The sequence below is a fragment of the Vidua macroura genome, chromosome 6 (assembly GCF_024509145.1).
Source record: "Vidua macroura isolate BioBank_ID:100142 chromosome 6, ASM2450914v1, whole genome shotgun sequence".
NCBI lineage: Eukaryota > Metazoa > Chordata > Aves > Passeriformes > Viduidae > Vidua > Vidua macroura.
This window is the reverse complement of record NC_071576.1, coordinates 40,855,529-40,873,052: the sequence shown is the minus strand read 5'-3', so window position 1 is coordinate 40,873,052 and position 17,524 is coordinate 40,855,529. Positions and strand designations below refer to the sequence as shown.

Here is a 17,524-nt window from a genome sequence, read left to right as displayed (position 1 = left end):
TATAGGCAACCATCAAACATGAAAATGGACAGTAATACAAAATAGATAGTACTAGAATCATTACCACTATTTTTATTCTGAAAGCTTCCTTATATGCAGTAGCTGTATATATTAATTTTGGCACAAAGCATATGTATGGATTTGGGCAATGAGCTGGATGGAGGCATTGGGAGCCTTTCCAAAATCACCATTGAATGAGCTAGTGGTGAACATTATGAAAAAGCCAAGCTTTTCCACTGACTTCAAAAGCATTACTTTTAAAGGGGATCTTTGTTCAAAACACCAAAGTTATTTTTTAGATGCATTGAACTGACAATTTTTGGAGGCCAGAAAAAAATTTTACAGGGTAGAGTTGATATTTAGAGTGACACAAGAACATCTGTATGAGTAATGTGCATTATAGTTGGCTTTTATTTTATGTCATTTGGACTCTTGAAGATGACACCAAGGGCAAAAAGTATAAGGGATATGAATCCAGGGTTGTGTGTTGAGAAGGCACTGCACTCCCATGGGAAGCAGTAGCTGACTTTAATCTTTCTTTCGGCTGCTGTTAATATGCATGCCATTTCCTCTACAAGAATTCTTAGCCCAGTACGGTGCAGATCTGTAGTGTTCTGTTAAATCCTTTGTTGAGCTTCAGTAGCTTATGTGGTGGTGCCTTCCAACAGCTGGGAGATAGACATTTTAATATTCAGGTTTAAAACTAAATCATTAATTTTTTGAATCCTGGAGAGTGAGAAATAAATTTTTGAGTGTTGTACATTTAGTTTTGTGTTCTTTATTAAGGTTTTCTGCATCATGTCAAAATAGATATCTCAAGCCCTCGCTGGCTTGCCTGCCAGAAGTCTGTATTGTTTTAATTAGACAATTTAGACAATGGCACTAACTTGTAAGTGTCCTATGAATTCTCTTCCTTCAGTTCCAAGTTATCTCTGCTTTCAAGAACCCTCTGTGTTGGAGCGTTGTCATATCTAAATACTATCCCAGTACTTGTGCCCTAGAACTGTCTAGAAAGATTGATTTCTGGATAAAATAGAAGCTGAGGAGTCAGAAGATCTGGTTCCCATTCTTGTTTCCTGTATGATTTTTGGCAGGTTCCCTCATCTGGATGTTTGAAATTATAACTGCTCTCATCATGGGATTCTGAAGCTGTATTAACTGACAGCAATAAAATGTGTTGAGATGTATAGATGAAAAGGTATATAGTAATGAAAATTCAGAGAAATGTAGATGCAGAAGCAGTAACTTAAAACTGATTGTTTTATCATATTTACTTCGACAAAATACTTGCATAGACTCTTTATAGTCCAAGCTTCCCAACTGAAATGCACTGACACATAAGTGGCCAAAGTGAACTGCTGATGGAGTTACATTTGTAGGATGGTGGAATTCCAGATAACACTTCCTTTACTGTACATTCAACTGTAGGGTTGCCTTGTTCTTTTGTACAGATGAAAGAACTTGTGAAGGGATCCTTGGGAATTTTTGAGGTACTTTGTTCTTGTTGTTGGTCTTGCATACAAAAATTTCATTATATATGCATCTGTTTATTTATATATTACCAACCTAAACCAGAAACTCTTGTAACCTAACTGTATGTTAGAGTGTCAAGACTCATTCTTCCAAAAAGCCTAGCAGTTATTTGGATTAAGGTACAAATTTTAAATAATTTTTCTGCAAATAATGCAGACAAATTATATCTAGCAAACAAATAGCATTCAGACCCCTCTAAATAATTATAATCCTTCCTCCCTTTTTCTCGAATGCAAAAATTGTCCATTATTTAATGTGGCCAGCAGTGTGGAGAACTGGGGTGGTGTTAATGATGCCCTTCTCCTTGTTCTTGTCTACTGTATTTGATCCTGTACTCAGCTATAAAATAATCTATGGAGTGACAAGGATGGTATCTTGATTATATCCAGCTGTCTGGAACAAGTCAAGGGCAAAGCAGCCTTCCATGTAGCCAAGCACCCACTAAAGAATACCAGAAATATTAAAATTTAAGCCAGTTCCTGACAAAGGAAGCAGGTTGGTTAGATCCAAAGCCAGCTGTGAAAGTAGTTAGGTTGTAGTCCTATCTACTGAAGTCAACATCAAAAGTTGCATTTTAATCATGCTTGGGTTTAATTAGAGTTACAGTCTTTTTGAGTAGTCATTTGTGTTTCTCTATAACAATTACTTTAGTAGTCCTTTAGTGGCCCTTTGCTCTGGGACATGGCTTCTCTGAGTTGTAGGATCCTTCCACAGCAAGCTTATTCTTTTTTGTACTTTTTCCTGGCAACTTTTTGTTCCAAGAATTTGGACTTAGAAGAATTTAAGTGATCTTTGCCCCACTGAAACTACCCTTCCAGATGTGTTGCATTTGCTACCCTTCCAGAAAGCAGATGTGTTACATTTGCTATCTGTGCAGGCCTGGTTAACAGCATGTCACGTTTTTTTTCTCTTCAGGTCTGGCGTGAGTTCCCTGACAGGTTGGTTGGATATCCAGGTCGCCTGCACCTTTGGGACCATGAGATGAACAAATGGAAATATGAATCAGAATGGACCAATGAAGTCTCAATGGTGCTTACTGGGGCAGCCTTTTATCACAAGGTAATATACAACTTGCACTGTACTAATGTACAATGTGTACATTAAAAAAGATCTATATGTGTTGCTGTCATTGTTGCATCAGTTTTTGTGGTGCTGTGATTATGTTCTTTAAAACAGTTGGAGAACTAATTGCAAACTTTCCCTAGACCTCTTTCAGTTGCTGTGAAAATCACTGATTTGTCTCTGCCAGTGAAACAAAACCATAACTTACCTTTATGACTTAAAAAACTCCTGCCAGTTTGCATGACCTGAAAGAACATAAGAAATTTTGCAGGGAATGTAGCTACAAAGCTACATTCCCTGCAGGTTCAGAAAAGAGAACCAATTTTAACAAAATTTGTGTGGTGGTCAGGAAAGGAATAATTACATAGTTTAGCACCCAGAAATTATTTTCTATCTACTGAAGTAGTTCTTGTCTGAAGGCACTATCACTTAGCTGTCTGCTGTTCCATGTCTGAAATATTTAGTCTTGCAGTTACTGTATCTGTATTTAAAATTATCTTCTTTCTCTCACTCTTGTCTGCAGTATTTCAACTATCTTTACACCTATAAGATGCCTGGAGACATCAAGAATTGGGTGGATGCTCATATGAACTGTGAAGATATTGCCATGAATTTTCTAGTAGCAAATGTCACTGGCAAATCAGTCATTAAGGTGGGGCTTTTCTGCTGTTTATCTTTACAAAATTAAAAACCATGAAATACATATTTAAATTTATTTAGTAGGCTTCAATATGTTACTTAATCCTCCTTTTTCTCTCATTTTCCCCCAGTATGGTATATTCTTCCATGATAGAAAAGCCTTTCTCATAAATTTTTTATGTTGTCTGAGAAGAGAGAATTATTTTTTACCAGTTGTTTCTGGTGGTTATTTTAGCCATTTAGATTTTTATAGCTCATCATAGAGATGAGCTATAAAAAAGTTAATTTAAATGACAGCTGTATGTTTGTGTGTGTCTATGTACATGCCCACATACATCTATTTTAACTATCTGAGATCGCTAGAGGAAAGAAATTGCCAACTGTCCACAGCTCGCTCTATCGTGGCCTGACAACAGCTGATTTATAGGAATGTTAATTGCACGAACATTAATTGCAAGATCAGCTTTAAATGAAATTTTTATCCCTGAATTAATTTCCTGACATGTTTCGACACGTTTTCAGGTCTAGACATTCACTCCGTACGTTCATTTCAAAGTGTGTCAACTTGGAATGAGGTTTAGAGGCCACCAGGCATTACTTCAATTAGCAGGGTCCGTTCTCCCTTCTGTCCATCATCATTTACTGGGACTAGTGGCTGCATTTCCTAGAAAAGTCTTTAGAAGATAAAGTATGTGGTTTTGTTGAAAAAGTTTCTGAGCTGTATGAGGGCAGAGCAGAGTAATTTGGCACCTCTGTGCGATTTGGAGAGTCTTGCAGCGTTTGCCAGTCAGCTCTTAACTGGAGAGAGCAAAAGAGTGCCTGTTGGATTAATGTTACGGTGAAGTATGGGAAGCTATATTTCATCGCTGTTATGGCTGCAAGAACAAATGGTGTTTATACAGGGACCTTGGCAGTGAGAAAACAGTCATTAAACAGGAATTAAGGAGCTTGTCATCGCCACTTCTTTTCAGTTACAGAAGGATAAAACCCTCCAAGCCGTTTTTATTGGGCCCCTGTGAATTTTGCAGTCAGCCGGGCCAGATGGAGCTGAATGGAGGAATGGAGTGGCTTTTTTTTTGTACACCCCCTCTTTTTGAGACAGCTCAGCTTACACAGCAGGCATGTTCAGAGGTATTGCACTGCTCTCTGTGCAAGGAGATTAATGTCCTTTCTGTTGATATTTGATAATATCTGGCATGCCTTTCTGCAGGTGACCCCACGAAAGAAGTTCAAATGTCCAGAATGCACAGCAATTGATGGGTTATCATTGGACCAGACACACATGGTGGAAAGGTGAGTGACCACTCTATTTCTCTGATTGCCTTGTTCTGATCCCTAGAATCTTATCCTGGGTCTCATTAAATTAGGATCAAAAACGATAGTATTTTTATAAATTACTAATTTTGACTAATGTTACATGGATTCGATCAGCATAAGTCATTCCTACAATGGGTGATGTGTCACTGAGAAGCAGACTACTACTAAAAAGGACTTTAGAAGGGTACAATTTTTAGCAGCTTTGCTGTAAAGCTTATAGGACACATATGTGAATTTTGGGTTCTTGGTTGGCAGTACTGTCAGTAATACCACATTTCTGTTTGCCGTGGAATATCAACTGTAATAAGTATGAATTCACTCTTTAAACCAGACAATTGATAGCTTACCAAAGAGCAGAAAGGATATAAATTATTAATAAAATAATTTGAAGTGATATTTGTTCATTGTCTTCTTTCTAAGGATTGTGAAGCACATTGCTTCCACTAGTGGAGGGCATTTGCTGCACAATTCCATGTTGCATTTTTTAACAATGGCAGCATTATTATATTTTTTCTGAAAATTTAGTTTTGAAATGATGTATGCATTTGGAAAGGTAGTGAGTGCTCAGAGTGAAATACTGAAAGTTTGTAAGTGTGAAATTTGCATTCTCTGCTTTACAGTAAAGGGCTTTCCAGCCTTGACCAAGACACTAGGCTTCTCTCTGCCTTGGCTTCTGAATTCGTGAAATCAGGGAAAGTTTCTTCATTTTGCAAAGCTGTTCAATGTTTGAAATGGGCTATCTGACAATAATGTACATACTAGTTATTAGGTGGAATTAACCTGAGATTTAGGACCCATAAAGGCATCTCACATTACGCTTCTCGGGCTGTTGCATCTCTCCTGCAAACTTTGGGAAAAATTTTTTGCAATAGAACTGATGAGGTAGGTAAGCAGGGGGAAGAAGTTACCAGAAGATACAGACAGTTGGACTTGATCTTAAAGGTCTCTTCCAACATTTATGATTCTAAAAGGTGACCAAAAAAAAAAAAAATCTGACCTGAATTTCAAACAGGTCATTTCAGATTTGCATGGAAAGGTATTACATGGTTATCCTACTAATTATCATTTTAACAGTGAGCTTTTTTCTGTCCTTCTCTGAAGAAATCAGAAAATTTAAAGTGTTGTATGGACTTTAATAAGACTGGATTTTAAAAAAGAGTATGCAACTCAGGAGTAAAACATACCCCATTAAGATGGTAAAAATCACTCTGCAGGAAAATACTTGAGAAAGGGGTGGGAAGTTTTGTAGATCTTAAATGTTAGCTGAAAGGGAAGCACAATTCTGACCTGGCTTACAGGATGGACTACCCAAGCCAGTTAAGCTTTCCTGTAGTGCTACATAGTAGTAGTGCTACAACAACACGTGGGAATTGAGCTAGGTTCTCATTAAGGTAAATGCTATAAAAACAGAAGATGATAGAATTGCTCTTTTCCTTGAAGTGCATTATGATGCTGGGTAAAGGTCATGTTTCCATGTCTATAGCAGTTCTTGTATCCTCAGAGTAAAGTGTCATTGACAGTTTATTGAGAACATATTTAAACTATTGTTTTGCTTGTCTGTAATTATGAAAAGTGGGGAATACTGGGTTGTGGGAAGTGTTATACAGACTGCAAATCCACATACTTTTATTTGCCCAGCCAAAGAAGTACATGCTGAGATAGAGTCTGAGTGCAGGAGAATCTGGAGAGATATACAGTTTAGGTATATTCAGATTTGATTTTGAAAATCCTTAATATCATACTGAAACTGCTTGCTACACCTAATGCCTTCTTGCCCTGTGTTATCATCTACCTAAATATAAGGGAGCTATTTGAGAATCTGAAAGTGTTTATTTTTTTGAATCTTCCATGCTAGATATTCATTTAAAGAGGATAATAAATGGTAACAACTTCTAGAGCAAATTTTCCTAACTTAAAAGTGAGTAAGGCTCTCATATCTATCTGTCTGTCTATCTATCTATCAATCATTTATCCACTATTTTCAGAGTCAAGAGAGAAGCTGAATGGAAAAAAATGCATGCATCAGGGAATCCTTGTCACTATAAATAATAACTTTGTACTGATAACTTTACAGTGGCAATACCTGAGGCTCTCAGGCAGAGAGCCATTATCAGCTTTACTTGCAGCTTCCCCAAGTGCCTGACTCCTTGCTTTTTAGCATTCAGAGATAACAAACAGGTCTGAGTTAATTTCTTGCCCGGATATCCAGGGATCAATCTACTGTTTCACAAACAGTTTTTCAGTGTTGTCATGTACATGCACAACATTTAGTGTTAGGTTTCTGGTTCAGAAATAGCAGAAAGATGCCCAGCAACTGCCTATTGGTTTTGTAAATGGAAAAGGTTTGAGAAGTCAGTTGTGGAGATCTGTCCAGGAAAGATATGTAACTAACTGGTTTTGTTGGGCATTTTGACTCATTCAGCAGAGACAAAGGAAGATGGTACAGTTGAACTCTATCTCTTATTAAGAAATTTTATTATTTTAGCAATACAGTGAATCATGGGAAAGCCAACTTTGCTATTCTTCCTGCTGTCTAATTTATTTGAGATAAATAGAAAACTTTAGTCCCCAGGGTTACCAAAATCCATCATTAAAATACAGTAACTGAAAAAAGCTTTGAACCAAGAATTCCCTTCTTGCCCTAGGTTAGCCTTTACATCAGGTCTAAACTGCAGGAAGGTCTCATAATCCCTGTATTTACAGGTGTTTAAGTAGCAACAAGTTTACTGCCTTTAGCATCTTTGCCTCTGGCTCTCAAAAATGGAGAATTCTTTAAAATGCAATCTAGAGGGTGACTGCCAGTACCGTAAATATAGCAAAGGGCTGAGCTGCTTCTGCAGCCACAATAACAGCAGTGTTTTATTTAGGACACGTAAGTATCTGTCAGAGTCAAAATAGGAAGCCTTTTCCTTAAGAGACAAACTGTCCAGGTCACAGTTGGCCAAAGGTTGGAGGTACAGGGCTACCCTGCCAAAAAGTTAGTTGGATTATAGCACTGAGGAACCTGATTAAGAGAGACCTTAACAAACACCAAGTTCATCCAGGGGCAATGAGGCTCTCAATTTCTGAGTTCACACAGTCTTAATGTCTTATTGAGCTGAGCACGATTGTTGTCAGCAAAGCAAGGGGAAAAAAATAATACTTGGAAGCAAACATGCCTCTGTTACTTTGAGTTTGAAAAACTATTGATACAACTAAGAGAAACACCTTCCCTCCATATTGAGATGACATTACATTCTCTTGGCTACCTAGCTTTCATTGTTTAATGTTCTAGATATCCTTTCTGGTTTATATTATCCATAAATGGCAAGGACTTTGGAATTCAAGTGATTTAGTTTAGTGCTAGAGATGAAATTTTTGGAAAGAAATGTCTTTCTTTCAAACACATTTTGTGGCTTGTGCATGACATTTCTTTCCTTTAAAAAAGCCTGTTTCTGATCTTTGAATTTGGTATTTATTTGTGGAGGGCTAACTTCTGTTTCAGCCAGAGTGTTTAGAACACACTAATTTTTCAATTTTTAATTTTTGCCATTTCTTTAACAATGAAATGGTTTCCTGGTGGTTAAAGATATCGTACTGGTAGGCTTAAATGGACTTGCCACCAAAATAAGTTCAACTGTAGAAGGATCCCATCCTGATATTTTGTCATAAGACCTCACTTTTGATTTGGGAGTATAACCTGTGGAGGAAAGAGGTCAATTTTATCTGCCCTGTCCATTTAGTTTTGTCTTTTGCTCTGAGGGTGCCACTTAGTTCCGGTTGTGACAATGGCTGCTCTGATGTGGACACCTGCCTACCAGGCAGTAGGCTGAGATAACTAATTCATTTCACACCAGCCACACCAGCTGTTACATTACAATGTGTTTCAGTCATTACTGGCAAAGGCAGGATTTGAACCAGTAGACAAAAAGTATTCTTGTATTCCAGAAACCAGTGAAGGCCAACAGCTGTGCAAACCTCTCACATGCACATCTCCCAGTGCATCTACCTCCTTGCCTGTGAAGTTTGTGGGTTTCCTGCCATGATGCTTCTCCAATACACATCATGGATTAGTTAACCACATTTCTTACAAGTAACAGATTATTTGAAAGTCTGACTTTATCTAAGATCAGATGGGTTTAAGATATCTCACTGTGGGCATCCTGTGGAAGCAACAGAAACTGCTTAATGCTCCTGGAGAAAACACTCAGTTCCTGCTGTCTGCAGGAACTACTGCAGTGAACCTTTCAGTGCCTGTGGTCCAAATCTCATTCTCTTGATGGTTCACCTTGTTATTGCAGATTATTGAACAGCTACCTGGGTCTTTACTTCAGTCCTCACTGGTGGTTCCTTTGCTATTTCAGATCTGTGCTACACTGGAGCAGATAGTGCTGTCACAGGAGTAGAGGTTGTGTCCCACTGTACATGATTTTTCTCTTACCCTCTGAATTCCTTTTCTTTTGTTTGTGGCCCCAGTGATTTGAATCTGAAGAGAGGAAGGTATGAGGTAGGACAAAGTACAAGAGGATGGGAAGGTAGCAGAAAGTGAAGCATCTGTATTTACCTGTATTAATATTTTATTCAAGTATCACTTCATATGAAGTAGTTTTCTGACACTTTTCTCAGGGCAGAAAATGGTCTGAATTATGACCATTATAGCTTGAAACAGCTATGTGATTGAGGAAATAATTTTGAAAACTGCTCTTGCTGTCCCGTCTACTTCAAAAGAGTTTTTGGGGCAGTGTTGAGCAGTCCCCATCACAGAACTGTCACACTCAGTTGGTGTGATTGACCAGGTCCTGATGAAGAAAATTATCCTGAAGACATAGTGACCCCCTAACCCTTCAAAGGGGTCAGGAGAGGGTGCAGTGGTTGGAGAGCGAGAGTCACTGCCTGCAGCACATCAGTCTCTGTAGCTGAGTCAAAGTGCTCACTTCTTTTTTTTTTTTTTCTCCCTTTTGAATGACAAAAGAAATGTCAGCTGTTACCTTGTAGCTCTCTGTTATGTGCAGGGAACTGTTGTCATGATTCTTGGTATCTGAATTCCTTAAAAGCTGTTTTATGTAGCAGGTAGCTAATGTTAGCTGAGCATTGGCTGAGGTGAGATGAGCCAGGTTTTCTCTGCCTTGCTACCACAGGTACAGCACCCTTCACTGAAAAAGTTAAAGGAGCAATGTAATGGTTAAACGTCTATTTCCTTGGTTTTTGAAGAACATGTCTGTTCCTTTCTACATTACTGACACCAGAAGTTATTAAAACAGAAAGAGTCATCAGTGGTCCAGTTTTTTTGTGCTAATGTGATGTCTTATTGCTCAATATATCTTTATTTAGACAAGGAAATTAAACTAGTTAGTTTGTTACATTTTATAGTTTTAATTCAGCTTCACCTTTAAGTTACAGTACAATCAGCTCTGCCTATTCTCTGATGCATGTTTATATTTTTGTGGGAAAAGATAGAGCTTCTGAAGAAGCCTGAAAAAAGACAGACTTTTTTTTTTTTTTTTAGAACTCTGTTTTCACAAAGCCTTGGTTTTTGCAAAATTTTCGTTATAAACGAAATTGACCCAACAGTTGCCCTTTAAGAGACATGTTGGCAGTTAATCTGTTCTGGTTTACAGCATGTACATTGCTTTAAGAATGACTGGAATTCTAGGGGGAGGGAGAAGGGAAGCTTTGACCTCCATGTGCACATATGCTGCTGCCAGCATACCCTTGCTCGTCTCTGTGATTAAATGGATAAATCAAAGAACACCAGCTTCTTTTCTGTTCTCTCTGCAGTGAGGCTCTCTTTTTATTTATAAGTAGCCAGCATGGCTGAAATACTTCCAAGTGCAAGAGGGAAGGTTTCTACCAGTTATTTTGGTGTGGGAGTTGGTAGCCAGCCCAGTTGTTTGAGTTCTTAATTATACTGCTTTCCTTTTCACCAGATCTGAATGCATCAATAAGTTTGCCTCTGTCTTTGGGACCATGCCTCTCAAAGTGGTGGAGCATCGTGCTGACCCCGTCCTGTACAAAGATGACTTTCCTGAGAAACTGAAGAGCTTTCCCAATATTGGCAGCTTGTAAACAGTGAGACAAACCTCAGTGAGGAAAACGACAGCTGAAAAGGTCCTATAAGGAATATAAAGCCCTGAAGACAAAACTTGCTAGAGAGTGGGTTGCATCTGAGAGAGATGGGAATTAATGTTGTTGTTTTCCTTTTACATGGCACAAAGATGTAATTGAAATCTGAACAACTGCTACTCTGTTGCTCGCAGAGAACTGAATCTATTTGCAGGTTCTCCAAAAAATGTCAAACACACAGTTTTGTCCAAAGGAGGCTATGCACCTGGAAGAATAAAACAGAATCTTGCTCTCTGTGGTCTGACTGGCATGACTAACCTCTTCTATTAAATGTGCTGCAGGCTCTCTGGTTAGTGAGCATCTATCCATTCAAAGCAACTGTCTGCAATGTAGAGCTGTTCTCTTTTGGGAGGAGTTTATTTCCTGTGTGGCTGGTGGGCCTCTGTCTTTTGAGCTTTAACTGTTGTCTTAAGTAACTGTGCAACAAATATTTTCTTCTGTAATATGAGACAAATGTTTATTTTTTTTACAACATCACAAAAATCTGTCTGTTTTCACCTAGTTTAAAGAGCAAAGCAATTTGTGTTACTTAAATTATTTTAATGGAGATGGAGACACAGCAGCCAGGAGGATACTCTTCTTCAAAGCAGAGACCTGCAGAACAGAACTGCAATCGCTGCACTTCCTGTGTAAGTCTCAGGTTTTCTGCTGCACTTATGCAAAAGACTCTGACTGTCTATCAAAACTATTTGTATTATACAGAAAATTATTTGTCTTTAGTCTTCTTATGTTTTTTATCTTCATTATAAAACCAGCAATCAGTTTACACTTTTACATTGTAGCCATCCATAGGGATGAAGTATGAAATAAGTTTTTCATGTCTGAATCCTCTTCAGCAAGAAGTGTACTAATTTGTAAAACACCTCTATTTGCAGAAAGTTCCAGTTCCAGCTTCAATGTATAGGCATATGTGTGTGTGTATGACACTGTTAACGCACACTTACAAACTCCTGTAAGTTACCATTGTTGGAAAAACTATTATGTCTTTGTTTGTAATTTACGGGACCCATTGCCACAGGCTGAAACATACAATTTAGGAAATCTTTTGGAGAAGATTTATATTTCTTAAGAGCATTTGAATTGTTTCTCCATACTGAAATGAACCCAAATGAGAAAACTAAATGCAACAAAATTAGAAATAAAGTTGCCTGGACTGTTTAGTCTTGCCCTTCAGTATTACTGAGGATCCTAAGTTGGGCTAAGAAAGCGATCTATTTTCTAGCTCCACTGATAAAATGTTTGTTACTAGATAAGTGTGATTTCACTGTCTTTTGAAACCTCTGTTGCTGCTGGTTACAGACACATCCTACTTGATGGGCTGTTTTTCTGTTACAGTGCAAGCAACCTTATTCCTCAGATTTGCCAAACCCCAAACAATAGGACAAGTGTTAGACATCATCGTTCACCCCCTCTCCTAAACTGGATACGTAGCAATGACAGAAACCAAATGAAAGTCAGGCTAGAAACAGGAAACATCTGCTCCTATTTGTCTCACCCCCACTAAGACTTATCTTATTGCCCAATGCAGTAGATGTGCTGTGAATAAAAGTCATATTGGAACAATAGCTTTGAGGGGATGCTTCACTTCATAACCTCCCTGGGATGTGCCTGTAAACTGTATCATCTGACTCTCTGGGAGTGTTTAATTACTAGTAAATGTTTTTTGCTGCACTCTTTGTTTCATTCCTGAGTTGGTATGGGAGCTAAAAGGATAGCTGTTGCAGTGACAACTGCTGTCTGCACAGTGGCTATCACAAGAGAGAGGAAGGTTTGTTACTCATTATGTCTCCTTTGCAGCCTTTCAGGTTTATTAACATGAACGTTCTTTTTGAATCTTCCTGTTGATTTATATGCTGGTGCTTGAGCATCAGGAGATACCAGCATATTTCCCTTGAGAAGTTTGCTTTAAAAGGGTAGCTGTAACAGCGCAGTAGTCCATTTTAGCTGTCCTTTTGGAGCTGATCTCAGCTTGGCAGGCCCTAACAGTTTAACTGAGTTATAACTCCTTCCTTACAGAGTTGTGAAGCTGCTGTGATTTTTTGATTCTTTCTCAGTAAGCCAGTAAAAGGTTCGTTTTGCACAGTCTTAAAAGACACTGAGGATTTGAAATACTTGGTTGAATATTTTTAGATGTAGACAGCCAAACCAGTCCTGCTAAGCTGAGGTATAATCTCCAGACAGTAAAAAGGTAACCTGTCCTTGTGTCTGTATCCAGCAGCATCCGAGTAGTTTCCCCTTGCACAAAATGTCCAGTGACCCCTAACAATTATGTTTTATCCTTTGGCCTTTTGCAGTTGCTTTTACAGGGCTAGCTCATTTATGACCCCATTTGTCTCTGTTTAGTGCCATGGAGAAAATTGGGCAATTGACCATAAAGAAAAATTGTAAAATTGCCTACTTACTTGCTCTCTGCATTTATTATTGTGATGTTCTTGATGCAAATTCTGTAAAGATAAGATGCAATTGTGTGTCTGATTTACAATGGAGTTTTTGTCAATCTTTAAATTAAGATAATTTTTAACTTTTCATTGTATATATGATATCCAAAAAAGCTTGATAATTGTATATTAAAAATTAAATCACATGAGTGTTTATTGTATTTCACTTCTGGAGTGGCACAAGGAAACATGAATTAATTCAGAAGGGAGAATTTCAGGGACAAGCTCTTTTACTACCTAAATCTGTGTTAAACTTCAATGTACTTCAGAAAGATCTGTCAATATTTTGTCTTTCTCATAACTGGAGTTTTATGGTTGTCTTGAAAACAGAAGTTTGGTCTGCATCCCAGTCACCTTTTTGGGATAGTAGTTGTTACTCTAATTTTCTGCCAAGATTTGACAATGGCATTTATCTTGGAGAAATAGGGAACAGATTTTTTTCCTTTCCTTCTTTCCTTTCCTTCTTTCCTTTCCTTCTTTCCTTTCCTTCTTTCCTTTCCTTCTTTCCTTTCCTTCTTTCCTTTCCTTCTTTCCTTTCCTTCTTTCCTTTCCTTCTTTCCTTTCCTTCTTTCTTTCCTTCTTTCCTTTTTTCTTTCCTTCCTTTTTTTTTTTTTTTTTTTTTTTTTTTTTTTTTTTTTTTTTTTGCAAAGAGATACAGCAGATGTTAAATAACTGTGCTTTTGAGAAGAGATCTTTGGCTAAGTCACTGAGATTGTGGAATCTAATGTGGTGGCAGCTTTTTGTTTCCAGAAGCCCTGTGGATCATGCTGCAAAAGGGCAGTGTGTGCATGGCACACCTTGCTGCTTGAACATGGCAAGGGGGAATGTGCTGCAGGGGCTGCTCTGCCAGTCGTGGGGAGTCCTAAGGATGCATTTTTAGCATCACTATCTCTTCGTACAATGCAAGAGTTTTTCCTTCCTCACAGCTCCACTGTCTTATTACAGGATGTGAAGATTCAGGCCCTAATGTTCTGAATGACTCTGTCCTTCCGTCTCTAGCTCCTGCTCTGGAACCTCCTGCCATCCATCATGCTTCCGCTGGTGTGGTTCAAATATGCTTTACTCTAGCAACAAGTTTATCCCTCTTAATTATCCATTCAAGAGCCTTTTAAACTCAAAGACCTTGGAGACACAGATATCAAAATAATTGTGAGGTGGGATTTAAGTGATGCTCAGTACTTCTGACTCATTTTTCTTTTAGGCTGTATTGGTGAGTGTTGAGCCTTCTAAAAAGATGCTAAAGTGAGATACATGAAAATGGATTTAGAAGGGCAATTTTAATGTTAAATATACCTCCAAGATTTGATAAGAATGCCCTCCATAACGGATGTCTGATATGTTGGGTACTTGTCACAGGTAGCATATCTTTTGATCAGGAAAGATCTCAGAATGGTTAATGGGTACTGCATAAATCTGTCCAGCCCTCTTACATGGAAGCTGCTCTCACAACCAAAGCATGATACATGGAAGAAAGATTAAAATCAATGGTGCTGATGAGGAAATGGGATCAGACAGAGTGAATATGAATTTTTTCCATTTTTCTCTTTGAAGATTTGTATACTTAAATTTTAATATGACTGCTGCAAAACATGTTCTTTTGTAAACTAAAATGTAAAGTATGTGTAGTTCTTGTAGTCGTGGATATATATATTTCATCCATGTACTCGAATCACAAAAACAAATTCTGCAAATTTATGTTTGATTAAATCTGTGTTAGAAAATGAGCAACTTCCCAATTCCAATTGGTCCAGTTGCTAACTTCAGTCTGATCCTAAAGAGCTGAGAGGAGCAGAGCAAATCCTGGCAAGTATTTCACCTATACTGCCTTTTCATTTCAATTTTTAGGCTGAAAATAAAGTTTCTGTCAAAACTTGCCAGAAAATACCAAACACAATACTCCATAGGATCTGCAGGTTATCTCATGAGCAGGTGGTCACTTCAAACCTCTTGCTAACATTGGCATGTGACAAAGATAGCATTTGCTTAGCAGAGAATTCAGGTAGAACACGTTTGCTTTACTATTGAGTCATAGGTCCTTAGGTTGTATCTCATGCTGTTGGGAGTGCCTGTAGGACGGTGTAAGTTCTTTTTATGATGCCTGTCACTGCTGTATCTAAGTGCAAGAAACTGAGCTTCATGGTCCTCCTGCATGGGTAAGATCAGCCTCTAACTTTTAGCTGCAGATAAGGAAATGAGGCAGTCAGATTCCCTTTGGAGATGTGTGGGTAAAAACAGGATTGAACACCAATATCCCAAGCCTGGGATTTAGCAGAACAACTACACTTTTATCTGAATTGTTTGTTTGGAGTTTTGGGTTCCTCACTACCAAGGCAGAGGACTGTTAGCCTTGACTTTAAGAATCAGCAGGCTTCAGTGGGCCCTGGTTTGAAGTCATTTAGAGACATTCCTGGTGCACTCTGTGTAATTTCAGCCTGATGGAAATGGCTGTAATGCAGTCCCACCTCTGCTGATCTTCAGGATTCCCCTGTCTGCAGCTTCTTGTGGTTGCTTTGAAAGTGAGTTATGTTTCCCATTAAAGGATAACAGGGACAATTGAGGCAATTATGTGAACTGGCTTGGAGCTAGCAGCACGAAGAGAGTTTTCCAACTGAGAACAGTGCTGCTCAAAGGTTCTTCCTGCAAGGTTGCCTGTTTGCTGTCTTCATTTGTCTGGAAAAGGATCCTGTAATTGTCCTTCAAATTTCCTTTAGTCATGCTAAATGCCTGTTTACTTGCATAAACAGGAAGTGCTCCTGCTCCAGACAAGCATACCAACTCTGTAGTGACCATGGTCAGAGATCAGTGCAACTTGGTTATGATTTTATTAGATCTATAAACTTGTGTCAGTGCTCAGTGCCATACTCTGTGCAGGGGGAATGTTGTGACTAAGAAAATACCAGCTTAATTATTAAGTCACATCTATTAGATTTTTAACCTAAGTTTCAGTTGAGGGGGGCTGGACAAAGGTCAAAGCTGGACCATTTGACCAATGAAGGCATGAAGAATGTGGGATATGCAGACATGAGGTTTTCCACGTGTCATTATGAAGTCTGGTTTCTGTTGCATCCTGTGCTTTTAAGGATGAAGCTTATCTCTTTTAGCCCCTCCCTTCCATTCTGTGCAGTGATGTGAACCTGTAAAACTAAAAAGCTTGGAACTGACTGAACAAAGTACCACTTACAGATATCCAGCTGCCCAATGTGAATACCTTGTGCTCATTCAGGAGATAAGCCCATAATGCCTTGGAAAGATACCTGAGCTTTTCAAGCCACTGCCAGTGTTCCTTCCCATGTGTCCATGTGTATATGTGCCATACACTCAAGAAAACCATTGTTTCTCACCTGCTTGGCTGGCTGTTTGTAAACTTACAGGTCCTTTTGTGAAACTTCTCTTTGAAGGCGAGGGCCAGGTCTCAGCTGGGTGCTGGCCACAGTTAGTGCCGGGCGCCTTCAGTTGCAGACTGATGGCAGCAATAACTGCTTTGCCACACTTCATACAAATAGGGAAGGGAAAATGTTTTAAGGAGAAAGGACCATAAAATGAGATGCAGGAATTCAGTAAGGCTACAGCAAAAGGAGCAGATTGCTAACTCAGAGCATCTGTCTTTGCCCTGTGAGTAAGTTACGAACTGCAAAGCAAGAGAAAGTGGAAGATCCTTTCACAAATAATAAACACTTGTTTGTCTCAGATGAAATGCAACACCTTTACATGTGGGCTCCAGCTGGCCATAAGTAGATGCACCTTGCATGGCTGTTACCTTTCTTGCCAATGAGAAGATTATTGAACATCCATCTGCTTAAAGGTTAATAACCTGCTTTTAAAAAGAGGAAGAAAAAAAGGCAAATCTGTTTAGTTCACAGGAATAAAAAATTGTTTTTCATTTAAACTGCTCGAACTTTGCCCTGCCTCGAAGTCATATTCTCCAGCAGAGAAGGAACGTGTTAACCTAGGAGCTGCAGCCACATCTCCCAGAGAGAAATTTTTCCATGTGTTTTAAATAACTCCTGTAACTCCACTAAGAAGGTACAGCTTCAAGAAGAAAATCCATATTTCTAATCTGGGTTCTGCCACTATCTAGTTTAGAGAGAGACTCTTTAGTTCTTTGGCATCATTTAGGCCAGGAACAATTTCTGATGTAAACCCATACAAGCAGGATGTTACTGAAACTGGCTTTAGGCTCTCAACACTCTGAACTCTGCCAACATCTGGAGAATCTGGCTTTGAGTGCTTGGGGAGGGAAGGAATTTTTCTCCTACAAGTGAGAGGAATGGATAAGCTTGCAACAGCACCTGCATTATCCATTTCTTTTTGAGATAGAAAACAGCCATGCACCATCTGAGGCAAGTTGATGCTCCCAGACAACTGATGGAAAGGCCAGAGGGGCTCTGTGGGTCTTGGTGGGTTGCTGGCAGCTGCTGGGAACCTTCTCAGCT

General features: G+C 38.8%; 1 protein-coding gene across 3 annotated transcripts in view; it reads left to right on the top strand.

Moving 5' to 3' along the window:
- EXT2 (exostosin glycosyltransferase 2) overlaps nucleotides 1-13,240 on the top strand; it is a 72,905-nt gene extending 59,665 nt beyond the window's left edge. For all 3 annotated transcript variants that reach the window (XM_053980790.1, XM_053980789.1, XM_053980788.1), the window contains 4 exons: nucleotides 2,449-2,592; nucleotides 3,119-3,247; nucleotides 4,445-4,527; nucleotides 10,458-13,240. In XM_053980790.1, the coding sequence (XP_053836765.1) occupies nucleotides 2,449-2,592; nucleotides 3,119-3,247; nucleotides 4,445-4,527; nucleotides 10,458-10,596 (495 nt within the window). In that variant the 3' untranslated portion in view covers nucleotides 10,597-13,240. The remainder of the gene's footprint in view (nucleotides 1-2,448; nucleotides 2,593-3,118; nucleotides 3,248-4,444; nucleotides 4,528-10,457) is intronic.
- The last annotated feature ends 4,284 nt before the right edge of the window (nucleotides 13,241-17,524 follow it).